General features: G+C 44.5%; 1 protein-coding gene across 2 annotated transcripts in view; it reads right to left on the reverse strand.

Annotated features, from left to right (window-relative positions):
- Positions 1–24386, reverse strand: part of LOC147901621 (Polyketide cyclase / dehydrase and lipid transport protein) — a 47431-nt gene extending 23045 nt beyond the window's left edge. The window contains exons 1-2 of one of the 2 annotated variants that reach the window (XM_087374861.1): positions 23834–24386; positions 10867–11034 (exon numbers count right to left, since the gene is read on the reverse strand). In XM_087374861.1, the coding sequence (XP_087230987.1) occupies positions 10867–11034; positions 23834–24310 (645 nt within the window). In that variant the 5' untranslated portion in view covers positions 24311–24386. The remainder of the gene's footprint in view (positions 1–10866; positions 11035–23833) is intronic. The other variant, XM_087374862.1, reaches the window with a different exon arrangement.
- Positions 24387–25046: the final 660 nt, after the last annotated feature.

A 25046-nucleotide genomic window follows, 5' to 3' on the forward strand; every position in this document is an offset into this window, starting at 1 on the left:
AGTCTATTTTGTAGAGGACTTTTTGAGAATATGGTTACTACTTTGAAGTTCTCATCTTCTTTTCATCCACAAACAGATGGGCAGCCCAAAGAGGCCAATCCCACGTGCTTAATCTTTTAAAATGCAGTGTGTCTAAGCATAAGACACAATGGGAGTAGTATTTATGATTGGCGGAGTTTGCTTATAACAACACCATGCATACTTCCACAAGTAAAGCTCCATTCGAGATAGTGAAAAGAGGGAAGAAAGTCCCACCCATTTTGCAGAAAAAAGACGAGATCTTTGAGGCTGACAAGTATGTCGAGAGCATGGATGTAGCGTTTCAGGAGTCAAGCAAGCTCTCTAGAAGACTCCGGCAAAGCAAAAGAAAGTAGTTGATCGTCACCACCGTGCACTTGAGTTTACAGAGGATGATTGCATTCTTTTGCGTTCTGAAAAGGCAAGGCTGGAAAATAAGAGGGGCAAAGACTGACTGTTCCCAACGTCGCTATATAGCAATGCTGGGGGCTTAAACCCGAAACCCCGCACGACGTCGTCTTTCACATCTCTATTGTGGGAAAAGAAAAAAATCTCTCCTCCCACCTTATATTCGACGACCCTGCTTTTCTCCTCTCTATTCCCCACTCCTCACCCCTACCCAGTCCCTCTCCCAACACTCTTGCTCCCTCTCCACCCTTCTCCCTCTCTGCTTGTGTGAAAGGAAGTTTTTCACGAAGGTGGGTCTCTTTAAGCAATGTAGGTTCATTTTTTGTGAGATTTTGTTTTGTGAGTTTTGAAGCATGTTTCTCCTTCTATTGCTAAGGCTGTGCTAGTTTTCATGCTTGATTTTTAGAGGTTAAGGACAAAAAACGAGATTTGGTGAAAGAAAGAAGACTCACCTCTTTTCTTTTTGGTATTTCTCTTCCTCCTCTTTCTCCTTGTTTGTAGGCTTATGCTTTGTCCTTGTTTGTAGGCTTCTCCAAATTCATCCAATCCCTTTGAAAAGTTGCTTCTCCAAACTCCTACTTCCTCTAACTAGTTATCTGAAAAGATGGTATGTTTTCTCTTTTTTGTAGGGCCAATCCACGAAACATGGTTCGGACTTTTCCAAGTAAGAAAGTGCTTCATCTTTTTCCCTTTTGTTATTTTTATTATTTGCATTGGCCTACAACTAACGCCTTAAGCGCTAGTTGCAATGATGGGCGTAGGAACCCTCTCTTTCCCTCTCTTCTCCTATTCCCTCTTCTTCCCCTCTTTTCCTCTTTTCCTCCCTATTTCCCCCCCTCTTTCCCTCATATGCTCATGCATAAGCATGAGCATAATCTTTCTCTCTTTTTCTCTTATGCATATGTTTTTCCTTCTCTTATGCTTATGCTCTTTTCCCTCTTCTTTTTCTCTTCTTTGAATCTCTTTTCCCCTCTTCCTTCTCTTATTTTCCATGTGAGTCTTCTCAACCCTTCCGGGGAGATGTGCCAGAGGATATGCCTTCTGAGATGCAGGCAAAGGTTGAGGAACTTGATGAGATTCTCATTCCACAGAGGATGAAAGCCGGAGGTAAAGTTTCAGAAATAATCACCATTGCATGTAAAGTAGCTTGAAGAGGGTGATCTGGCATACACACCACAATTATTACAACTTTACCTGGAAGCATTTCAGCTTGAGCCAACTTTGGTTGTGGCTCCTTCAGGCTCAGTAGAGCGTAGGTCTACAGCATTTCCTGATCCTTAATAGCGGGGTAGTACCTTCATTGCTTGGGTACAAACAAGCTCAAATATTTAGACGTCGCTTGGTAGCATTGTATGTTCACCCGAGTAATGCTTGCTAATAGTGTAACTGCCTTGGGATTTCTACGATCAGTGTACTAGTCACTCTAAGATAGTTTGTCACAATATATTTGTTTTGCTATCCTAGGCTTTGAGAATCATACATGCAACGTCAGCTTGGCAATACATGTTGGAACATGCTTATGATGGCAGCACATGCCGATGCTATCAGCTTTGTACATGTATTTAAGTTTATGGATGACTCTGAGCACTCAGATGCAATCAGGGTCGCTTGCCGTTTTTCAAGAGGGGGTTATGTCACGAGGACGTGAATTCTAACTCGGACTATGAAGCCTATTTTTGCCTTAAATGGGCAAGGCCTTGGGTTGTAAGGTGTGCAAAGGACTCCTAGAAATAATTGTGCCTTGGGGGTGTATTTAATACTTGGTCCTTTAGAGTGGTCCAAAGAGGGACCAAAGGGGCAAATTGAAACATAGGTACCACGTGGCGATTTCTAAAACCCACAGTTTCTATGTGCATGGGAATGGAAATAGCGAAGAGGCTTCTAGATTGAGGCATCACGTCGCGTGGGCACCGATGGGGGAAAGCAAGCCCTACGAGGGTGAATTTGCCATAGACTATGGGGATCGACGATCTGTAGCACGGGCTGATCACCAAAAGGGAGCAGAGAGGTCACGATTCAGGGTTCCATTTTAGTGGAGGGGGCTCAGTGGGATGACGACGCCTCCATCTCTAGAGGCTTGTCGGCAGTTCGCAATCCACATTTGTGGGCTGGTCGGGGTCGGTGCTTCTCCATAGTACGGGCTGGTGGTGGCGAATTTGTCCGTACAAGCTTTGGTCGAGGTCAGCATACGGGAGCACGGGCTGACCAATTGATCTCACAAGTTGGTAGCAAAAGCAAACGTGGTAGCGAAGCCGTACAAGAAGTTGTCTTCACTCCCGCAAGCTGGTCCCTGAGGTGCTGGCTGAGCATAATGGCCAGCCTCAAGCTGAGTGGATGGGACGGTTTGGAAGATGAGTGCCAATCGATGTCACCATTGGCTTTGGGCACGTGGTTGGACACAGAGCTAGGGTTGTGTAACTCGGTTGAGTGTTTGAAGAAGGGGCTGAACCTCAGGGATGCCTTGACACATCTCGGAAGCCGGGCCCTGGTTGGTCGTAAGGCTTTGTCAAGTGCTTGCGAGCTGTCCAAGAGGGGCTGGCAGATCACTTAGAGCTTACCCTACTTGCAAACTGATTTTGGAAGGCCTATGTTGTGCAGAGGGGGTCTTGCAATAGACAACTTCATCATTTGTACAAGTTCCCGTTGAGGTGGGCTGTGTATTCATGCTCTCTATCTCTACTAGGAGCACACTAGAGGTCAAGTGGGCACTTGAGGCGGCTATGGGAACCAAGCGACCCAGTATGGGTTTCTAGGAACAATTCTAGGCTTAGTGCCCATTGGTATGCTTGGTGAGAGCAGTGCAAAGCAAGGAATATGCACGGCGTACTGATGCCTAATGGGCAGTGGAATGCCCTTGAAGCAAGTGGAGTTGTATCCATTGTGTAACCCAGTTTCTAGGTCTTCCAAATATTAAAGAAATACCGAAGGGGCACCCAAGTTTGGGTACAATCTGTGTCTTTGTATTGGAGCAAGAGCATCCTAGCTCCCAATTATGCTGGTTGTTTATTTGTTGAATCGTTGATGTGAGAGTATTGGCTGGTTATTTGCTTATTACTGCCCTTTTGTTGGTCTTAAAGCCGGTTTCAGTGAATGATTTTGATTGGCATAAAATTGCACTCTAACGTGGCACTATTTATGCTTTCTCTTGCAAATTGCAATCTATTATGTTGCTATTGCAACCAATTAGCTGCAGTAACAACCTGTAAAATGTCAACTAAAGATGGGAATCTTGCTTGGTATCCATACATCAGCACGGATTGAGTCTAGTAGCGGACTGCTATAATCAAAGTCCATCGGTGGAAGATACTCTTCCCAATCAAACTGCCTTCTAAAGACATATGTGCTCAGCATGTCTTTTAAAGTCTATTGTCCCGCTCAGTTTGTCTATCTGACTCAAGATGATCAGCTGTCTCGATAACCTATTAGTTCCCAGGATTTGTATATTGTAGACTTCCGCTACAGGCTGCTGTTGTTGTAAAGAAATTTGTTTGTACTAATTGGTATCAGAGCAAGGAAATTCTACCTGTGAAGAGGGCTGGTTTACATAGTTCTATGAACGAGCATTTACAAAGTGCGTGCATCAACAGGGTGGAGGTGATGGTTCAATTGCACATTACATTAACAAAGCATGTGCAACAATGGAGTTTAGGTGATCTATCGTTTTAAAGCACTGATCATTTGGGCGTATAGAGTTAGGCGACGTATTGGTGGACTGAATTGTGTGTTGGTCATGCACCGGCAGAAGACAAAACCCTAGTAATGAATTGTGTGGACATTGATCGATGCTCATCGCCTGTGAAAAATGTTCATATATGTTGTTGAGCAACACTCTTTTTCATTCGTACGCAGACTTGCAGGTGTTTGTGCATGGGGTGTAGTTGGGCCTTGACATCTTCCTCGCGCACTCACAATTTGATAGTCGGCAATTAGTAGATCCATTAAAATCTAACAAATTTCTCCCTTTTGCTCCTTATCGCCATTCCGATGAAATTGCGCATCTAATGAATTGTGTTGAAGTGGGTGATTGGAATGGTTACTTTGTTGTGAAGAAATTTATATGTTGAGTGGAACAAAGGTTTGTCAGGGAGCACACTTGCTGCTGTTAAGGGCCAACCCATTGAAACTATAGTAGCCTGCAAATTGAGGCAGTTGATAATGCAATGTTTTCTTGGGATCCATGGTACAACATTGTTTTAAGACTATCCAAATGAAGATTGAGATTATGAAGAGCTACTAGGATGTTGGAAACTCCAAGGGAGCAAAGTAGTGTTGCGTGGCGACCCGATGTAACAAGCTCCCATCACTTATGCTAGAAATGAAGAGAGGCATACCAACTGGCAGCTTTCACAAAGTATTTTAGAGAAACATATGTATATATATGTGAAAGAACAGACGCTTAAGAAAAATATGAAGTGATAAGACTGTGTATACCAAATAAGACTTGGTGAATTCTATTCGATGTGAGGATCACAATGCTCCAAGTTGCAGATTTGACCAAGGAGCTCCTTTCTTTCTTGGTTGCAATTATTTTGGGGTCAAATTGTGTGATTGAGATTTACAATCCATTTTATTGCACTGACTTTCCAAGTGTTGGAAGGCAAGGTTTTTATTTATATATACATAAAGAGTGTTTTTATTTAAAAAAGGAGACCCAAAGAAATAAACAAAAAAAAAAAGAATCCCTGCAAATATGGAAAGGAATTTTGGGTACAAGATGTAAGTAGAAGCGAAAACTTCTTGTGTGGTCCTATAGGATCAAGAGTCCAGCCGGTATAGTAGATATTGTGCCCTGTGACATACTTAAGACTCAATAGTTAAATGCAAGGATAGGAACTTTAGAAGATGCCTTATAGCAACCTATGATGCAGCAATTACAGGCAAATCAAGCTCACGAAGAATCATGGAAAATAATGAATAGTGTTGCTAAGGGACATTCTAGAAAGGATAGAGAAAAGGGCTGGCTGAAACAGAGCTTGGTGTCCATATCCTAGAAACTATAAAATTGAAATGGCCTAACATAGCATATTATAGACGTTATAAATATGCACGTCGAATGAAGGATAGGAACTCCGATATATCAGGGGTTGGCTTCACAAATGGGACAAGGATTTCATCATTTGTGGAGTACATAATGATCTTATGAAAATCCCCGAGTCCACTCACATGTTCACTGAGACAAGAAATACAAGCAATACAAGGGCAATGTCGCTTTTCTTACTTGGGGGAACTTCAAGATGGAATTCAAGAAACATTTTCTACTTCTTGATGAAGTATTAAGAGCATGGGATGAATATAGGTGTATGAGATAGAAGAACTTATCAATAATAGAGTATATCAATAAATTTAAATAGCAATTAAATTGAATTATGAGGATGTGAGAATCAAAACTAGTGGGCTCGTGGTTCCTAGCGATCAACAAGAGTAGCTGAAGAAGCATGTATTTGTGAAGAAGTTTATTAAAAAGGGAAGCAGCCAGCTACCCACTATAGTACAAAGATTGTTAAACCTGAAAAAAATGGTGGATTCCAGCCAAACAAAACCATAGGAGTGAAAAGAAAGATTTCATCTATGGCAGCTAGGGCTTGGCCAAAGTCCTCTTTCACTCCAAAGCAGAAGGAACATGCAAGAAGAGAGAGCTTGTAGTTTGGATGTGGTCAATCACATTAGCAGAAAGATCTCAAAATCTGATGCAGAAATGCAGGAAAGTCCTAAGGCAGAGAAGCTTCAGAGTCAATTAACGGGATCTTCTCACAAGTTAGATTCTATTTTGTTGTGTGTCCCTGTTGCTAAGCAAATAGATGATGTACCTGATAATATCATGTTAAAACCCGTAACTACGGGGTATTTAATCTTTCTTGAAACAGAATTAATAGAGATGAAAGGACAAGTAGCGATCATAATGTAATTGCATTGTTTGACTCCATATCAACATACAATGTTGATAATTACGAGTTATGAAAAGGATGAAATTGAAAATTTGCTCATCCCATTATGCCTATACAGTTAAGATGGCAGATGGAAGCCCAACAAAAGTATGGGACAAGAGGATCACATAGTTTGGAACTCTACATCTAGGGCTATGCGGGGAAGATGGATTTTGAAATGACTAGTATGACCAAGCTAGCTCACATAGATATAGCTCTAGGTATGGCATGGCATTCTAAGATGAATCTTGTAATTGATTGGTAGAAACACATACATAGAGTTATATTTAATAGTATGCCATCTATGTTATGAGGTTAAAAGCATTTATCTCAAGGTTCTTTCACCTCAAGTATGGAGACATAGAAACTCAAGGTGAGTTTTAATTCCTTTGTTGTATATCTATGGAGTCATGTGAGGATGCACCAATAGATTCCTCAGTTACCCAATATGGGGAGATGGCCCTGTTAGCCGATCAGATTCTCAGTGTTTTAATTGTTTTAGAGATGAACTCCTTATGGATTACCTCCGTAAAGAAAAGATTAAAACTTGTTCTTGGGACCGATCTCCTTATAGACTAAGTTTCACGAAAGAAGTGGAGGTATGAAGAACACCTCATGTTGAGGTAGATTCAACTCAATTTTTCATCTTTTTCTTCATCGGTATTAAAGCAAAAGAAAGATGATACTTTTCGATTGTGCATCGATTATCATGGTTTGAATAATATCACCATTAAGCACAGGTATCCAATGACAAGAATTGATGATCTGTTCGGTGCATTATATGGAGCCGTGATCTTTAGTAAGATAGATCTTAAGTTTGGCTACCATCAGGTTGGAATTCGAGCTGAAGATCTGTGTAAACCTTCTTTTAGAAATAGGCTTGGCCATTATGAGGTTTGGTAATGCCATTTGGGCTTACCCACGCTCCACGCACATTCTCATGTTGATCAATGATTTAATTTGCCCATATATAGGAAAGTTCGTAGTACATTTTATTGACAATAGCTACACTTAAGAAAATTGCTCAATACTCTGAGTCAAGCTAGTGTCTTTATCACAAGAAGAAGACATGTATCTAAGAATGTCATAGTGTTGCAGTCATCATTAGGATTTGTTTAGTTCTATAGGAGACATATCAAAGCGTGTTTTGATAGTATCTTACCATTAATTGAGTTGACCTTAGATAAAGTACCTTAAGTTTAGGGAAAGAATCGACATGAGAGTATAGTAAAGAGAGTAGTTGCTCAAAAGTCTACGGTGAAAATTACTGATCCTCATAAACCATTTTTCTAGAAATCCATGCGAGCGGTCATGATGTATGAGTGGTTTTATTGCAAGAGAGACGGCCAATTGCCTTTGAAAGCAAGAAGCTTTCTTCCTCTCAACAAAATTGGCCAACTCATGGATGAGATGTACGCTATTACCAAGCTTTCAAGCAGGATTAATACGTGGCCAATGTAATCTTACACAATTTTACTCTTTGAAAATCCACTTGATGCTTTCAAAAGAGCTTCAGTTCTACAAGCTCCACTACTAGAATTAATTTGGGAATCCATAGTGCAAACTGTATAAAATCTCCTCTTCCCTAGGAACGAGTGCTCTCAAGGCTTTTGAGTTCTGCAATCGAACTCTATTGATACAATTGATTGGGCCTTTGAGAGGAGAGATTTAAACTGTGAGTGCATGTTGATAGTTAAGATTGGAATATCTCACATTTGTATACTTGTTTTAACAATACATTTTCATTCCTAATCCTTGTTTCTTCCCCTCCATGACTTGAGCTAAAAGGGCCTCTACCTTGATTATAACGGCTTACAACATGTCCCTCTCATTTTTCCCACCTTCCTTGATTAATAATTGCTTACAAACAAGCAAAGACTAGTTGCCTCAGCTTTGCTACCAGAAATTTATTGTGGTGTCGATGGTACACATCCAATGCATACCAAGTACACAATTGTTGTTATGGATAGCTCTTAGCTTGTCTTTTCTATAGTTGGCAATCCAAAGGAGCATTATGCATTAAGCAATGTGTAAGAAGCCCCAAAGGAATAACTGTCATTATAAGAGTCTTTTGCAGCTCTGAGGGTGAGTTCAAGCTTTATAATTTGCCCCATGTTGTTTCTAGATACTTTTTATAATAAAAACGATACTTTTCAACACCCCCCCCCCCCCAAAAAAAAAGCAAAAACAATATAGAAGGAATAACTGTCATAGCTGTCATGGAGAAGCCAAGCTAGTGGAAGATAGTGCCATAGCATGGCTTCCAAAGACATTGATAAGATGTATGCAGAAGGACTCTCTATATCCTGTGCCATTGCAACCATGATTCTAGATGCATATGAAAATATGGTTCAAATGCATGCAAAAATTGGATCACTCTTGTAGTCTCACATTTATGATGTGCGTGGTAGTAAAGTTAAAACACCCTACCGAGCCATCAAAGTTGTAGGTAAACTTCCCATCTAATCTTTCATTGAAGGGTAAGAGGCTTTGATTTTTTTAAATGGCCCATTGCAATATAGATGGCTTGACTTTATAAAAGAGTGCCCTAATTGTTAGAAATGAACCAAACAAAGGGTACACACAATGGAAGACAGATAGAATAGCCCAGGACCTCACACAGTGGTGGTGTGGGTGGAATCACAAACTTCCTTACTTAATGTGCTTCACATAAATGTGCCGATCAGCAGCAAATAGACAATGCTCAGAAGAGATATAGGACCAACAAAACATTTCCGTCCAATGGACACAATACAACAGAGGGCCAAAGTCCCACCAAACCGTAATACTTTGTCCTCACCAAAAGATGCTGTCTTACTACCTCCGAGACACTCCTAGATCCCTGAGTCCGAGTGCTCCCTGATGAGCGTCTCTGTGTCTGATCCCCCGCACCTTGCTGCCCTGAACGTCAGCCTAGGTGTGCATCCTTTCTTCAAGCTTTGTCTGCAGTACATAGTTTGCCTTGGTCCTCCTAGATGTAGGCCCCAAGTCTGCTACTCCTGTACTCAAATCGGCTCCCTGAAGGCTGCCCTGGTGGCTGCATAATGAGGCCCTAAGAGGGCCCTTTTATAGGGTCTGGCAGCTCCCTAACTGTAACGACCCAGCAGGGCCCATAATGGCCGACTGCTGCAGGTCCTTCAACCGACCCGCCAGCCCTTTTATGGGGCTGTGGGGACCCTCTGTGGGGCTGTGTGCTGGCCGACCAGCCAGCCCTCAGCTCTATATAAGGGCAGGGGACTGCCCCTATGCAGCCCTCTTTTCTGGTCCCAGCCTGCCCCATCTGATACGCCATCTGCTAGTTCTGTTGCAGGTCATAACCCTGCCCACACACCTTACCAAAAGCCTCACCATCAGTGCACTTTTGCCCTGGGATAACCCTGCCCTGTTTGCTCTGAGGTGCTGCCCATGTGGCAGCCCCCTCTCTCGTTTCTCTCGGTAGATGCCCATGTGGCAGGTCTTGCCCTAGGTCTCCCTCCCCCATGCTCTCCGCATTTGGGGGCCTACAGATGGGAAGGTGACCTTTCCAACACTAATATCATTTCTTACAATATTGTGGACCACTCTAACCCTATGAAATCATTCATGCTAATGAAATTGATAGACTTGGCATGGCAAATGGCAAATGGCACATGGCCTCAAATATATTGACAAGAGCATAGCATAGACTATGACTTTGAATACAAATCACATGTATATGTCCAACCATACAAGAAGCTCTGTATGTGTCTAGATGAATCCAGGAACGTGCCCAAACTCATCCTTTAAAAACACAACATATTGCAGTTTCAATCTCACGATAGTCACTCATAAGGCTGAAACCATAAACTCCATCATGCATAGCAGGGACTAGCTACTATGAAATTCCCACTGACGTCATCAGCGCCCAGTTGTAGACCATAGTATAAACATATGCTCTCACACATACAAATAAACACACCCACACATACTTGAGCATCTAGTTATATAAAGTTCTTCAACTGCATTTCTGTCGGCACTCCACAGGTGAAGGGCAAACTCAGCTGTGGCAAAGGCTAAACAAGCTCTATATGCTTTGGGTGCATTTTGTGCTTCCTAAATTCTAACCCCTTGCTAAAAGCATGCATATTTTGGACTTTACCAAAATCTTATCCGATAGTGCACTAGAAAGCAATACCAATGTTGAACATTGACAATTGTCCCCCTTGTCATTTTGTCAAGCAAGCACACACCTATTTGGCTAAAAGCCTTGCAGCTACAAAGTCAAAAGACTAGAACCAAAGTTGACCTTTACAAAGCCACTAGAAATTGTTTAAGACCTTCCAACGGCCCTACTTATGAGGTTAGTTCCATGCACCCATATCCTTGCTTTCAAATCCTCTTGAATACCTTGATAGGTCTAAAAGGACAATATAGAAAACAACATCAAGTTAAAACCTTCAACTATCATCCTTATAAATGCAAGTATTGATTAATTTCCATCTGATTAAATATCACAACTGAACAGTAAAATTTCACCTCCAAGCTTAGAGGCAGCTACCTGCTCCATGCGCCATGTTCCCTTGAAAATTTGAAAGTCGCCTTCTATCATCTCAAAATCAATATCACGGCGAAACCCACATGGAAGAGTTTCTAATGGATGTTCATGCACATTTATTACACCCTTTGCTTGAAACTTCAAGCCAAGTGCCAAATTTTGCTCGCCAATCTAACTCCAAAAATGTCAAAAAAATGCCTATATCAGATAAAAACATAATTTCTAGGAATATTTAACAACAAGAACAGAGGGAACCTGCTTGATTGCATAGCATTTTTTCAATAAATTGTCTTTCAGGTCATCATTCCTCACACAAATGGAACAATCCCAAAAGAGAGGATGCAATTCTCCCATATTATTGAGTAGCTTTCCAAAATCATCATTAGAAAGTAAAATGCACATGAGAAGGCCTTAAGATCACACATAAGCCCTTAAGAACCACTCATGTGTGTGTGTGTGTGTGTAGAGAGTTCTTCTCACAAAAAAAAAAGTGTGTGTGTGTAGAGAGAGAGAGAGAGAGAGACATACATATTTATATACAACACACACTTTTTTTTTTTTAAATAAAGTGAAATCTTATATTTCCGTGTGATAAACCTCAAAAGAGGTAAAAACCCACCAATAAGTACAAGAAAAAAATTTACAAGTAAAGCCTCAGAGCAAAAGTCATGAGGCAGCCAAGTAAAAAGTTACATATCAAGCTAGAGGAGGATCAAACACAACATCCTCCAACTTCAAATTATTGCTCTGTAAAAACTGATGCAGTGATGAAACCACACCATCAATAAAAACCAGCTGTTTTTTGCCCTTGCGATTCTTCTTGATATAGGTTGGTACCCGAAATTTATGAATCACAGGGTCAAAAACATGTTGTAACATGGGATAAAAAGATTCCAGTAAAAAAGGCACTTCTGTATCCCGAACAGAAGGAGACTCTGACACAGGCATCAGAGGCAAAGGAGCTAGATCAACATCTGTATCCTCCGACGAAAGAGCTGCATCTGATAAAGCAGGACTCAGCATTTCAACTTCACTTCGAGGATCAACCTGAGAAAGAGCATGTGCAGCATCCTGTATGATCCCCTCTGCAAGGGGCACATCCATATCTAGAGGAGAAGGAGGCTGATGATGCTCAATGGGAGTCGAATCCTGAACTTGTTTAGCAAGAGGAAGATTAACCTGTGATTTTTCTACCTTCCTCCGGTAATGCTTCGGAGCAGTAAAAGAAGGCTTATCCAGTAAAGCCTTAGCAGAAACCTGAGGAGAAGGAAGAGTAAACTTTACAGTTGAAGAAGGAACAGGAGGAGTAGTCATGGAAGTCGAAGGCCAAGCACGTGCAAAATGACCAACCTACCAGCACCAATAGCATGCTGTAGGAAAAGAGGCAAAATGCAGCCTGATGCGCATCGGATGAGCAAATCCCAAATCAAGATCCACAGTAGAGGGCACGAGCTGCATCATATCCCATAAAATACAAAGGCGAACATGCCGAGTAGCCTACAAAAACTCCTGTCTCGGAATATGTAGAGGCCTCCCCAAAAAAGCTGCAAGAGTAGAAAGATACTGAAGAAGAGATAGAGGCAACGCTTTGAGGGTAATCCAGACCGGGCAGTGAGTCAGAAGAGAGGCAGATGAATCAAAAAGCGGATCCCAGGGCATCACATAAGCAAAGAAACCAGTCCCATGAATACCAGCACAACTGACAAGTCGCTCCACCATGTCAGTCGAAGAGCAGTGAGCATAATAAAAACCTTTGCCGAGAAAGAGAAAGGAAGAAAGGCAATCCTGTCCCACTGCAACTTCAGCCCAACGACAAAGTTGAGCTGCAGATAAAACCCTGCCCATAAAGTAGAGACTAACCCCAAACTGCTGAGCCTGTCGAAGACTGGAAACCAGAAGGGCAGAATCCAAAGAACAAACAAGCGGTGAACCCGATGAAGGAACATTTGTAACGGAAGCAAAACACATCTGGCGAAGAAGGTCCAACTGGAGGGAAGACGAAGGACCATCCGCAATATCCAGCTTTGCCGATTTAACCAAAGTGGAGGGAGGCAAAGCACCACGCTTCCGCCGAAAGAAGACGCGTGCAGGAGGAGCAGAGGCAGAAGGGGGAGCTAAAGCAGAGAAAACGAAAGAGCCATCTATCGGAGCAGCAGTAAGAGGGGAGGAATAGACATCAGGAAGAGATTGTACCGAACCCGACTGTATGGACATGGGAGCAGGTACAGATGAAGAAAACTGTACGAAAGGGGGAGGCTGTACAAATGACCGTACAGGCTGCACGGACGACCGTACAGCATTTACGGCCTGCGCAAAGGCAAAGGAAGGGGCAAGAACAGAGGGGAGTACCGAAATCCATTTATATTTATATTACAAGAAGAGTCCCCAAAGAGAGGACATGCAAGTACAATATAAAAAGATTTCAGTGTAAGACAAGTAAACAGAGTAATCTATCTGACGAACGCACAGACAATCATAGAAAGATTGCCTGAGTGACATATATATACGTATACATATACACACATATACATATATACATATACATATACATATACACATACATACATACATATTACACACATGTATATGAATTCAAGAACATGAAACTAGCAAGGACTAGCTACTATGACATCCCCACCGATGACATCAGCGCCCAACAGTGGGTGTAGACCATAGTATTAAACATATGCTCTCACACATACAAATCCACACACCCACACATACTTGAGCATCCATTTATACAAAGGTCTTCATACTAAGTTTCTTTCGGCACTCCAGAGGTAAAGGGTAGACTTAGCCGTGACAAAGGCTATCACTAAAGGAGAAGGCTGCTCAACAAACTGATAAGCCAACTCAGTAGGCTTCACGGTTTTTTTTCTAATAGCATCATGCCCACCATGAAGTTTATGGAAATACTCTTTCATTTACTTCCAAGGATATCTAGAGGATGTAACAACCCTCCAACCTTTAGACGTTCTACCTTGTTCACTTGACATTGCTGGCACTTTAACATATACTTGGTAATCTCGGCCTTCATCCTAGGCCTAGATGTCGCTGTGGCATTTCGCATCACCTCATCCACTTTGCAATCTAGTTTAGCATGTCATACTTGAATGCCTTGAACAGCTCCTTCTTGGGCTTTGATAAGGAGGCCATCATGAACTCATCCACAAGTAGTTTGAGTAGCAATTCAGAGCTCTAGCAAATCAGCTCCAAGGCTGAATAGATAAGCAAATCTGTTCTGACAACATTGAAGTAGCATCCTATCGTCCATGTGGCAGTACTTGATAGGCTAATTTTTGGATTCCATCTTGGATCATCTTCATACATGCTTTCAATTGTCTATCGGGTTGTCTACTTTTTCAAATCTATGCATAATTGAAACATTGCTTATGTGCACATGTGATGCGGGACCTAGAACTTGTAGGTTACAAAATCTTCTACTGTGTATAGGCATTCGGGCTTCACTCAGCAAGCAAGTCCCTTTTCTGTTTAATCTTTGGCATCAATGGCTCTCAAAGATCACCACTATGCATCCTTTCAACACTAAAACATGAGATGGATTGAGTACACACAAGTACCATCTCGAGCAAAAGGATGCACGTGGGCATGGAGCAAACCAATCCAATGTAGGCCATTCTATGGGCTATCCATAGGTGCCACTCATTCCTTGGTATGTGCCTTGTAGGCCTAGTTGCAGTCAATTAGGTCCGTTGGTACAGTTAGTACATGTACCACTTAGGACAGTTAGGACACTTAGTCCAATTAGGGCACTTAGCCCTAGGGTTTTGTTATGTTGGGTCTCTCTTGAGCCTCCACTCTCAGCTTTGCAGCAACTCATTACAGCATCTCGTTTTTTGTCTTCTCTCCTTCATTTTGAGCTTCCATTGCCTACCCTAGCCTACAGTGGTATCAGAGCAGGTGAGGGTTTTACTCTCTAGCCATTTCCAGCCACCCAGAGTCCTCTTGGAGCCATTGGGAGCTGTTTGGCAGCCCATTCTCCTGCTGGTCGGCTCATTTCCCTGGGCATCTTCACATGTGTGAACACCCGAGGCTTCTCCAAGCATTTCCATCGCAGGAAATTTGCATTTTGGAGAGGAGCATTTTTTACTCATTTTCTACCCTGCTGTAGCCATTGAAGACTGTACGGACTCAGCCGCCTCAAAAGTGTGGTGTACGGGCATCTGTACAGTTTGTACGGACTGCATGCGGCAGCATTTATTGCTTGTACAGGCACAATACGGATCATTTATTGCAGGCAATTTCGCATGTGTGGTCCGTACAGCAGTACGGGCTGCTGTACGGTGCATTAAGTGGCTGTACGGAGGTCTTTGCAGCCTGTTCGGGGTTCATTTCGGAGCTGTCTGGTGCTGTCTCGTGAAGCGTGCCCATATTTGGAGCCATTTGGAGCTTGCTATTGCTATTCGGAGACATCTCCTTGAGCCCATTCGCCATTCTTTTCCTCAAGCTGCAAGATTATCACCATTGGATCCTTCTCCGCTCATTTTGAGGTGCTCTCCTCCTTGTAGGAGCACATTCTCTTGTTGTAATTCTCATTTCCAGCTTTCTCTTGGTATCCTTCATTGCCATTTGCTGTCCATTTCACCTCTCCTCCAAGGGTGACTACATCTACTCATATATCTAGAGCCTTTTCCACACTATATTGTTGAGCTACACCATTGGGTAAGCCTTTGTTGCATTGGTTCTTTCCAATTTCTACTTCATTTGCATTTTGGAAAGGCCCTGTGTTGCCTTGGACAGGCCTCGTGTTGCCTTTTAAGGAATTTTTTGCAACAGGTACACTTTGAGACAACAGATTCTTTTGTAGTGAAAAACTTTGAAGCTTGAGCAGAATTTTGTCACTTGATTTTAAAATCTTTTTTCTCTCATTTGCCTTGCCAGTTGGTGCATTTGTCTTGAATTTCAGCACCATGACTAGCAGCAAAGATGATTTGTTTGGGATGCTTGGGGCTAAGGACAAGCTTGATGGCACAAATTACCCCATGTCGGCATACATGATGGGGCATGTAGTGGTTGCCAAGAATTTGTAGCACATTGTTTCAGGATTTGAGGTCAGGCCTACGGGCAATGCAGCTGGTGCTACAAGTACTGCTTCAGGCTCATCAGGTGATGGGTCTAATGCTATTTCTAGAGCAGCTGCATCTTCTACTATAGGTACTTTGCCTCCTACATAGGAGCAGATTCAGTGGGATGGTCGTGATGCCAAAGCACATGCCTTGATTGCTCTCTCTGTTAAAAGGGTCATCATCCCTCATATCCGGTCTTGCAAGACAGCAAAGAAAGCATGGGATCAGCTTGCATCCTTATATTAGGTGTGGGATGAGGTGCGGCTTGCCTATCTCCGCAAGCAGTTGAAGGACTTGAAGCTTGGAGAGAGTGGTAACATGGATGCCTATCTTACCTATGTGAAGGATTTGAAAGAGAAATTGGCTAATATTGATGAGGTGGTGCCTGATTCTCAGCTTGTTTCTAATACCCTTGATTTGTTGCTTGACTCTTATCAGGGATTTGCTACTACATTGAGGTTTGTTGCAGGTGGCAATGCCAACCATTTTTTGCTCCTCTACGTCAGGAGGAACAAAGCCGTGCAAACCGCAATGCTTGTATGGCGAGTGATCAAGCCTTTGCTTCCCAACATAAAAACAAAGGCAAAGGCAAGGTTTCAGCTGGTAAACCCCCTCATTCACATGCTGGTCACTCCCATGTTGCCTCTTCTTCGGGGGATAACAAGAAGAAGAAGGGATGCAACTATTGCAAGAAACCTGGGCATGCCATTTCTGAATGCAGGAAAAGAACTGCATCTGAAAAGAAGAAGAAAGAGTCTGGTCTTGCAGTATCTAGTTCTCCTAGTCCAGAAGATTGACATGAGTCAGCTAATTTTGCACAAGACCAGCATTGGGCTTTTCTGGTTACATGTTAGTATAATCCTAATGTTCATGATATTCATGATGCCTGCATGTCAGTTTCTGATGTATCAGATGCCTGGTGCTAGTAAGCACATTACTTCCTGCAGGAAGTTTTTCAACTCACTTGAACATGCATCTAAGGGGGGGACAGTCACATGTGCCAATAATGCATCATATACAGTGAAAAGCGTTAGGCAAGTTGCTCTTACTTCTGTTCCTGGTAATCTTGTCACTCTAGAGAATGTTCTTTATGTTCCAGGCATTCGCAAGAACCTAGCTTCTTTTTTTTTTTTGCGCAAAAAGTAGTGCTAGTTATATTACTTGAAAGCGAGAGTACAAGAAGGCTTGAAGGCCAGCGGGCTGTAATCACAAAACGGATTCAGCCCGAGAAGTCAAAAAGCTAAATACAAGCCTCCTAGGGCATAATCATCGGAGAGTGGACAAATAGCCACGGTGGGGGGGCGTAATGCCACTGAAGACTCTGAGTGGAGTGCTGGAAGAATAACTCCCGGTGGTCCCAATCGCAAAGGAAACGTTGTCTCTTTTCCTTCCCTATCCAGGATTCTCCCTGAATCTGATCCCACTGACCCTTGAGCGTGTGAATGATCGTGCTCCAGATATCTGTGAGGGTCTGGGTGGTAGAAGAAGTCTGAGCTCCTACAGTCTGCGCACATCTGGAAGTCCAGATATGCCAGCCTGTGATGCTCCCTATGATCTCCCAAACTGGGTGCCGAGGCGTCGCTCCTGCATCTGTCTATGTCAAATGCCACGGGAAGCTGTCCATGTATGCCCAAGTGGCCTGCGTGATTAAAAAGACGGGATCCTGTCTAGAGAACTCATAGGCCCAGTGATGTCCCGGCTCAGTGCTGCACCAACAAACGGCTCCCCAAGTGATCGGTCCTAGCTCGGGTGTAGCCCTAGCTAAGATCCCCATGATTCCCTTCCAAACCGTCTGCGCGTGTGAGCAGCTCCAAAGGCAATGCTTCAGGGACTCCTCCTCCTGAAGACACATCTGACAATGCCCCTCCTGCCCCATCTCTCTCAGCCAGCTACCAACTGGAAGCCCCTTGTGTGCCACCATCCAAAGGAAGTAGGAGATCTTCCTCGGACGCCAACTGGCCCAGAGAGTCTTCCAGAAGGTGCGAAGAAAGACCAAGGATATCCCCTCGGCATACCACCTATGTGCCTGTGTGGGTAGCCCACGCTGGAGAGCCCCAAGAGCACGCCGGCCCGTGCATGTACTGTAAGAAAAGAAGGGGGTAGGGTTCTCTGAGGTCTCCGACGGTGGCCAAAGCCACTCCCCTGGGTCCCACTCCACCTCTGACAAGGAACGGCCCTCCCATATCCAGAGTCTCCAATCCTGGTCCTGCATAATCAGGGGGTCTATATGCCAAGTCTTCCCTTGCAGCCCTACAATGCGAAGGCGCTGCCAGGGAAGCTGGGGGTCGATCACGGCCTCTCTACTCTGTAGGCGACTGTCATCAGTGATGGAGAAGAAATATACCGAAGAATCCGAGAAGAGGCCTGCCACCACCAAAGGAATGCCTCATGGAGTGAACTGTCCTAGCCACCTCTCATCTCCCGGAAAGAGCTGTCCGGTGCCTACGGGAATCCTCCAACATGCTGGGATGGCAGCACCAATCTCTGCTCGCCGAGCCTGGATCCCACGTGCCATACCTACTGCTGCTGCCAGCTCGCCTGGGCTCATCCTACTGTAGACGTCCCTCCAAACCCGGAACGAGCGTGCGGGCCCGTGCGCCCAGAATGCCCAAGGGATATGGGATCTCTCTCCAAGCTGACGACCTGTATCATCTGTCACCTGGCTGCTCCAAATCAAGGGCTGTCTGTCTGTCTCCTCTCGGCAGCTAGGGGGAACCTAAGAAAGGCTGTGTCGCAGCTTCCTCCATACCGAGATGAGGCTACGGAGGAAAGGGGAACGGGGCTGAGTCAAAGGAGCTGAAGTGAAGATCCATCGAATAGAAGGCTGCCAAACACCCCCTCTCTGGGGAGTACACCCACTGAGACCATGTTGTAGCAAGAGCTTCCGCGTCTGTCCTCCTTGGGTCAGACCGCGAATGACTAGCTTGCCAAGAAGTGCCTGACTCTGCAGCTCTGGATCTATAATGCCAAGGCCTCCCTCTGCCTGGGGAAGAATGACCGTCTGCTAGGCGACCCTAGCTCTGGTGGTGCCGGAACCGTCTGAACCTGACCATAGGAAGTTCCGCACCAATCTCCTCAGCTGGGCTACACAAGACCTCGAAAAACACTAGCAAGAGGCCACATACCAAGCAGTGGCAAGAAGGACCTGGTTGACCACAAGGGCCCTACCTGCCAAGGAAAGCCGAGCCATGCTCCAGAAAGCAAGCTTCCGTCGTATGGAGGCTAGGACCGGCAAGAACTGCTGAGCCGGTGTGATGTCCAGGCCTACCTGGAATCCCAGGTAACGTGTCGTCTGTCCTCTAGGGATCCAGCGAAACCCCAAGAAAATACCCCACTGTGAGCTGGCTCCCAGATCTGTAAGAAAACCAACTGACTTATGCCAGTTGATTTTCGCCCCAGCCGCAAGGCAAAAAATCTCTAGGGATAGTCTCACTCGCTCCAGTGACTCGACATCATCCTGCACATATAGAGCTGTGTCGTCTGCATACTCGGAGTCCAACAACTCGGCATCCTCTAGAATAGGGAGACGCATCCCGCAAAGACCAGTGGTACGAGCTCGAAGGAAGTGTGTCATGGCCTCCGCAAAAAATAGGAAAAGGTAAGGCGCTAATGGACAGCCCTGTCGCACCGAGCGCTCGAGTGTGAATCTCTCCCCCATCCTGCCGCTAATGATAACCCGATTGGAGGCCGATCTGTAAAGGCTAGCAATACCTCTGATCCACTCGTCCGGGAAACCGAACCGAGCGAGTGTACCTTCCAAGAAGGACCAGTCTACCCTGTCGTACGCCTTCTCAAAGTCGAGAAGGAGTATGGCAAGGTGCTGGCCACTGTGTTGGGCCCATTCCGTCGCCTCTGAGAAAGTGAAGATGTTGTCCAAGATGCTGCGATCTTGGACAAAACCAGTCTGGGTGTCATGAATCAAGTCGTGTAGCAGGGGGCGGATGCAACTGCTGATCATCTTGGCGAGGATTTTGTAGGCGGTCGGAAGGAGGGTGATTGGGCGCCACTGTCTGATCTCCTGGCGGTCCCCCCCTTTGGGGATGAGGCAAATCAGCCCAGAAGATGTGCTGGAAGGCTGCGAGCAAGGGTCGGTGGATCTGCTCCCAAAAGGTGGTGAAGAAAGCACTAGAGAGGCCATCCTCACCTGGGCATTTCTGCCCATCAATAGCACTCACCGCATCCTGCAACTCCGCAACAGTGAAAGGAGCGAGAAGGGTGTCGCTCATGCTGGGCTGCACAAGTCTCGGTATAGACCTCCACACCTCCTCTCTGCAAATGCGGCCACGAGGGTCTGGGGGCTCCTACTGAAATATTGATCTGTAAAAGTCTGTCGCCAAGTCCCGGACCTCATCTGGATCTGTCCTGACACTACCATCCTGCGTCCTAAGGGAACGGAGCTGCTCCCCTGCTGACCTCTGTCCATGAGTCCTAAAGAACTCGCTGCACATCCTGTCGCCTTTCCTAGCCCAGAAGGACTTGGAAGCATGAAATGAAAACTCTAATCGACGCTGGGTAATCTCCTCTAGCATGGCTCGGGCCCGAACCTCCTGCTGTCTGCGCTCCTCAGAGCCAGGAGAGGACTGCTGCATCCTCTGAATCGAGGCGAGATCACGTCTAAGACCCCTCTCCCGTGCCCAACACCGCTGTCTGACCTTAATCGCCTCCTGCTGGCAAAAGTCAGTTAGGTCAGTTGGTACAATTAGTACATATACCACTTAGGAAAGTTAGGACACTTAGTCCAATTAGGGCACTTAGTCCAATTAGGGCACTTAGACCTAGAGTTTTGTTTTGTTAGCTCTCTCTTGAGACTCCACTCTCAGTTTTGCAGCAACTCATTACAACATCTCGTTTTTTGTCTTCTCTCGTTCATTTTGAGCTTCATTCGCTTGCCCTAGCCTACATCCAAGAGTGACTCTCTGAAGGACATTTTGAGCTTCCATTGCTTGCCCTAGCCTATATCCAAGAGTGCCTCTCTAATGGACAGACAGACCTCAAATGAACTTGAGGAGTGGATCATGAAGCTAGAAGGCTACTTTCCATCCTATTGCAAAGGAGAGCAAGGAAAAAGTCATTTTTTCTCATATGCATTTGCAATATTATGCCCACACTTGATGGGAATATACAGCAAGCACATTTGTCATGTGGGATTCGTTTAAAAGGCAAGGTAACCACTTTTGTATCCTTACTCATTCCGAAGAAGTACTTGGCTGATTTTTATGTATCATATAAGACACATTCCAAAGACCATACACATCAGTTCTTGGGGGATTTTCCCCCTTTGTTGAGAATATATCTAGAAGAGGGGAGGGCTTGCATCCTCATTTGGCATCTCATGTGAGGGCCCATGAGCCTTTGACCATTGAAGGAGCGGCAAAGCTTGCAGAGGTTTTTGAGCCAAAGTACGCACACAAATACAAGACGACTAGGGGCAACACATAAGGGAACAGACTGAAGATAGAGAAACAGCCCAAATCCCAGTCCAAATTGCTTGAATGGAATGACAAAAGGGTTGTGAAAACTCATTTCCCAAGTCTCCAACGTTATCGGCCACAAAATGCCTTACGCAAGCCACACCAACCACCAAATACAAAATGCACAACAAGGGTTGTATTCCACATCCCCAAATGCTTTGATTGGGCTAGAAATGCCAAGACACTCAGATTGAGAGGCAACATAAATGTCAAGGCTGTTCACATGTTAGTGGACAGCAGGATTAACCAGAATGTCATCAACATAAAACCTTAAAGATGCTACCATAAAGATTGATCATGAGTTGATTGTGGATATCGCCCATGAATAATACACAATACATAGGCTGTGTTGCCAAGACAAATTGATCCAACCCTCACACTATTTCTCACCTGCAGAGATCTAATTGCCTTGGATTTGGCACCATTTGGTATTGTCCAAGGATGCAATTGGATGAGATCCTTAGTGGAGCTTGTGTAGATGTCAATTTGAATGCCATGACTGCACACTTCTTACACAAAGGCAAGTCGATGGTCATATAGAGCCTCACTACAATAAAAATGCAATTAGCTACAACAAGACAATTAGCTACAAAACATACACATTCCTAAGACTAGGATATATCAAATCTTACAAATTAAATTTTTTTATGAAACAAGTGAAAGAACAAAGAAAGGAAGGGAATTATGAGCGACTTTAAAAAAAATTATTAGTACATGAGAAAATAATAACAATAATAATAATAACCTAGTAAGCAAAGCTATGCTTATGTTCTCATTAGTACCCAAGCATGCCCTCTGGCTTAACAAATGCTCTTGCCACTTTCCATAGGATGATGGACAAGAACTTCAAACCTCACAAACTTTTCATAGGTAAGTTCTTTAATGACATCCTTGTGTTGTCAAGGTCAAAAGAGGAGCATAAGAGACACTAAGCCATCTTCTTCCAAGAACTACGAGACAATAAGCCCTACATCAAGGAAATAAAATTCTTCTTGGATAAGATTCACTAATCATCTCTAACGATGGAGTACAAATGGATCCCACAAAGATAAAACCATCCAAGAATGGCCCAAGTTGAGAAAAGTGCATGAAGCACGCAGCTTTCTAGGACTTTGTTCCTATTGCTTGCGATTCATCAAACATTTTTGCTGATACTGCAGCCCCACTTCATGATTTGGACCAAGAATTTTGCCGAACATGTCCTCTTCACTACACAGAATGTACAGGCTACACTTTTTCGGCTACACAACCCATAAAGAAAAGGATCATGAGGGCCTACGGACTAAGCATTTTGCACATGGGCAAGATGTCTTTACCCTGGTTCTAGCATAGATGTGCAACCATCCTATATGCCACGGCTTCCCACTTGCTTGGAGCACTAGCACTATTGTACCGATACATAGCAACAGACCCCATGGATACTCGGAACTACTGCACCCTCATGATTGGCCACACATTGGCCAAGATTTATAGATCGGTACTAGAGTGGGAGATCAGCAGTCATATAGAGGCTCGAGGACAGGGGGCACTAGCGCAGGCAGGATTCCAAAGGCAGCATTGCACTCTAGATCACATCGTCACTTTGAGGGCTATCATTGACGAGACGAAGTCCAAACACAAGAAAGTCTAGACTATAGGGAGGCTTTCGACACCGTCTCGCGATCCCGCATGATCAGGAGACAACAGGAGAGGCAGCTATGGGCCCACAGCCCTAAACTACCGGCAAAAGCCTCATCAAATTTGATCGTTGTTACGTGAGGTTGTTGTGATCTTTTACTTCTGGTGTTACCTAAAGCCCACTTCCACATTTTGCCTTGAAGGGATCACCCCAGAAACTGCAGTTCTTGACCTACATCAGTGACCATTGCCAACAGAAGGGCTTCAGCCATCTACTTCGGTCAATGCCATAATCCATACCTTTGAATAAAATCCTTTACCTTTAAATAAAATCCTTCAAGGACAAGGCAAACTCCTCAACTTATGGAACTGGATTAGAGATTGATCCTTTTTCTGCTCGGAATGCCCTGGTGAGATTGGCAACAACTCTAAAAGCCCCGCATCTGTATGTCTGACCAAGTGGAAAAGCTCCAGGGTATTAAGTGACTTCGAGCAACTCCCACAAATAGGAAATCAGCCCAACAAGCAACGAAGGGGGAGCTAAGCATGTATGCGAGATTCCACTCAACTCCTGCAGGTCACGAGTTCAGTTTTCAGCACGGGTGCACACAGGATAACTTGGTAATACTCTACCTTTTGCATTTCCATAGCCAAGGTGTGGGGAGGGGACGGGGCAAGTGCATTCAGCCATCTAAAAGGCCCAGGTTCTAATTCAGAAACATGTGCCATGTGCCTGCTTATGGGCGACTTGTTTTTAAATTTTCTAAGAGCAAGGAATGAAAGCTTATCAAATACCTGGAAAAGTCTAGCTCCATTTTCCCATCGGTCCTGCAATTCGCACACGGCGAGTCCTGGAAGGAAGTCCGCCAGTCCTTCATAATCGGTAAGAACATTCCAGACAGCTTCCAAAGGAGCGTCAATCGAAATAGTCACCGTTATGCGTCTTTTATTCTTGCCAATTGTTTCTACCAAAACATCGACAAGGTCGGGAGAAGAGACCGTGGCGTCATCCTGGAGTGCTTGTGAGGATTCGATGGAGTCATCGTCTGCAGTAGGAGCGGCTCGACCTCCAAAGAAGGCAGCAGGCGGTGATGAAGGATTGCAGGGGATGGAAGAGAGGCATGAATGCGAATGGGTGAAATATGCTCGAAGGGAGGTTGGAGCGAAAGAGGTGGTAGAGAAGAAGAAGCTATGGTGGAAGGAAAATGCGAGGAGGTGACGAGTGGAGTGGCAAGGGGGGAGGTGTTGCAAGATGCGAGGTGATGAAGGCATGCTGTTAAAAATGAGATGGTGGCACTGATCTCAATTGAAGAGATTTAGTGCCTTTGTTCTCTTCGGAGACATCTGATAAAATTGGAACAATTCACAGAAGTGGGAACTTGGGTTGTTGGTGTTGCTTTGCATGATCGTTCGCAGTCCCCACGCCTCCACAACAAAAGTCAACTCCATCATGCCTTAGGCCTGTTGGTGCCTGGGCGACGTCGTTGTGGATGACACGCGGCATGGTATGATTCGTCGCACACAAAGGGGCCCCCATTGTGGTCGAAGGCGCATCATGTTAGGTGGACGACACATGAAATGGCATGATTTGTCACGTGTGGCACCCACTATATTGGGCAACCACTCGCCCTTGCCCATGGTTCACCCAAGCTCTAACAAGAGGAATTGAACTCAAGATGTCCAATCAATAATCCCTCAGCCTAAACCACGTAGGTTGCATGCTTTATTTCGTCCGCTTGCCCATGCCATCTCTACTTGGGTGGGCACTAGGCAGTGTGTAACCACACTAGGCTCAATTGAGAGATGGGGCGGATGCCATCCATGAAAAAGGAGAATTAATTAACAAGGCACAAAACTAGTAGCACATGACCAACCTTGCTTGCACTCTATTTACACTTGGCTTAGGTGTGTAATTTCTACATTAAAGGTCGCGATCGATATTATTAACTTGACAAGTTGGTTAACACTATTTTAGAATCCTTGAAGAATTGAGATTTTCTATCAAATA

This window comes from Dipteris shenzhenensis, chromosome 5, assembly GCF_047967505.1.
Source record: "Dipteris shenzhenensis isolate YYH24624 ecotype China chromosome 5, Dip_SZ_1.0, whole genome shotgun sequence".
Lineage (NCBI taxonomy): Eukaryota > Viridiplantae > Streptophyta > Polypodiopsida > Gleicheniales > Dipteridaceae > Dipteris > Dipteris shenzhenensis.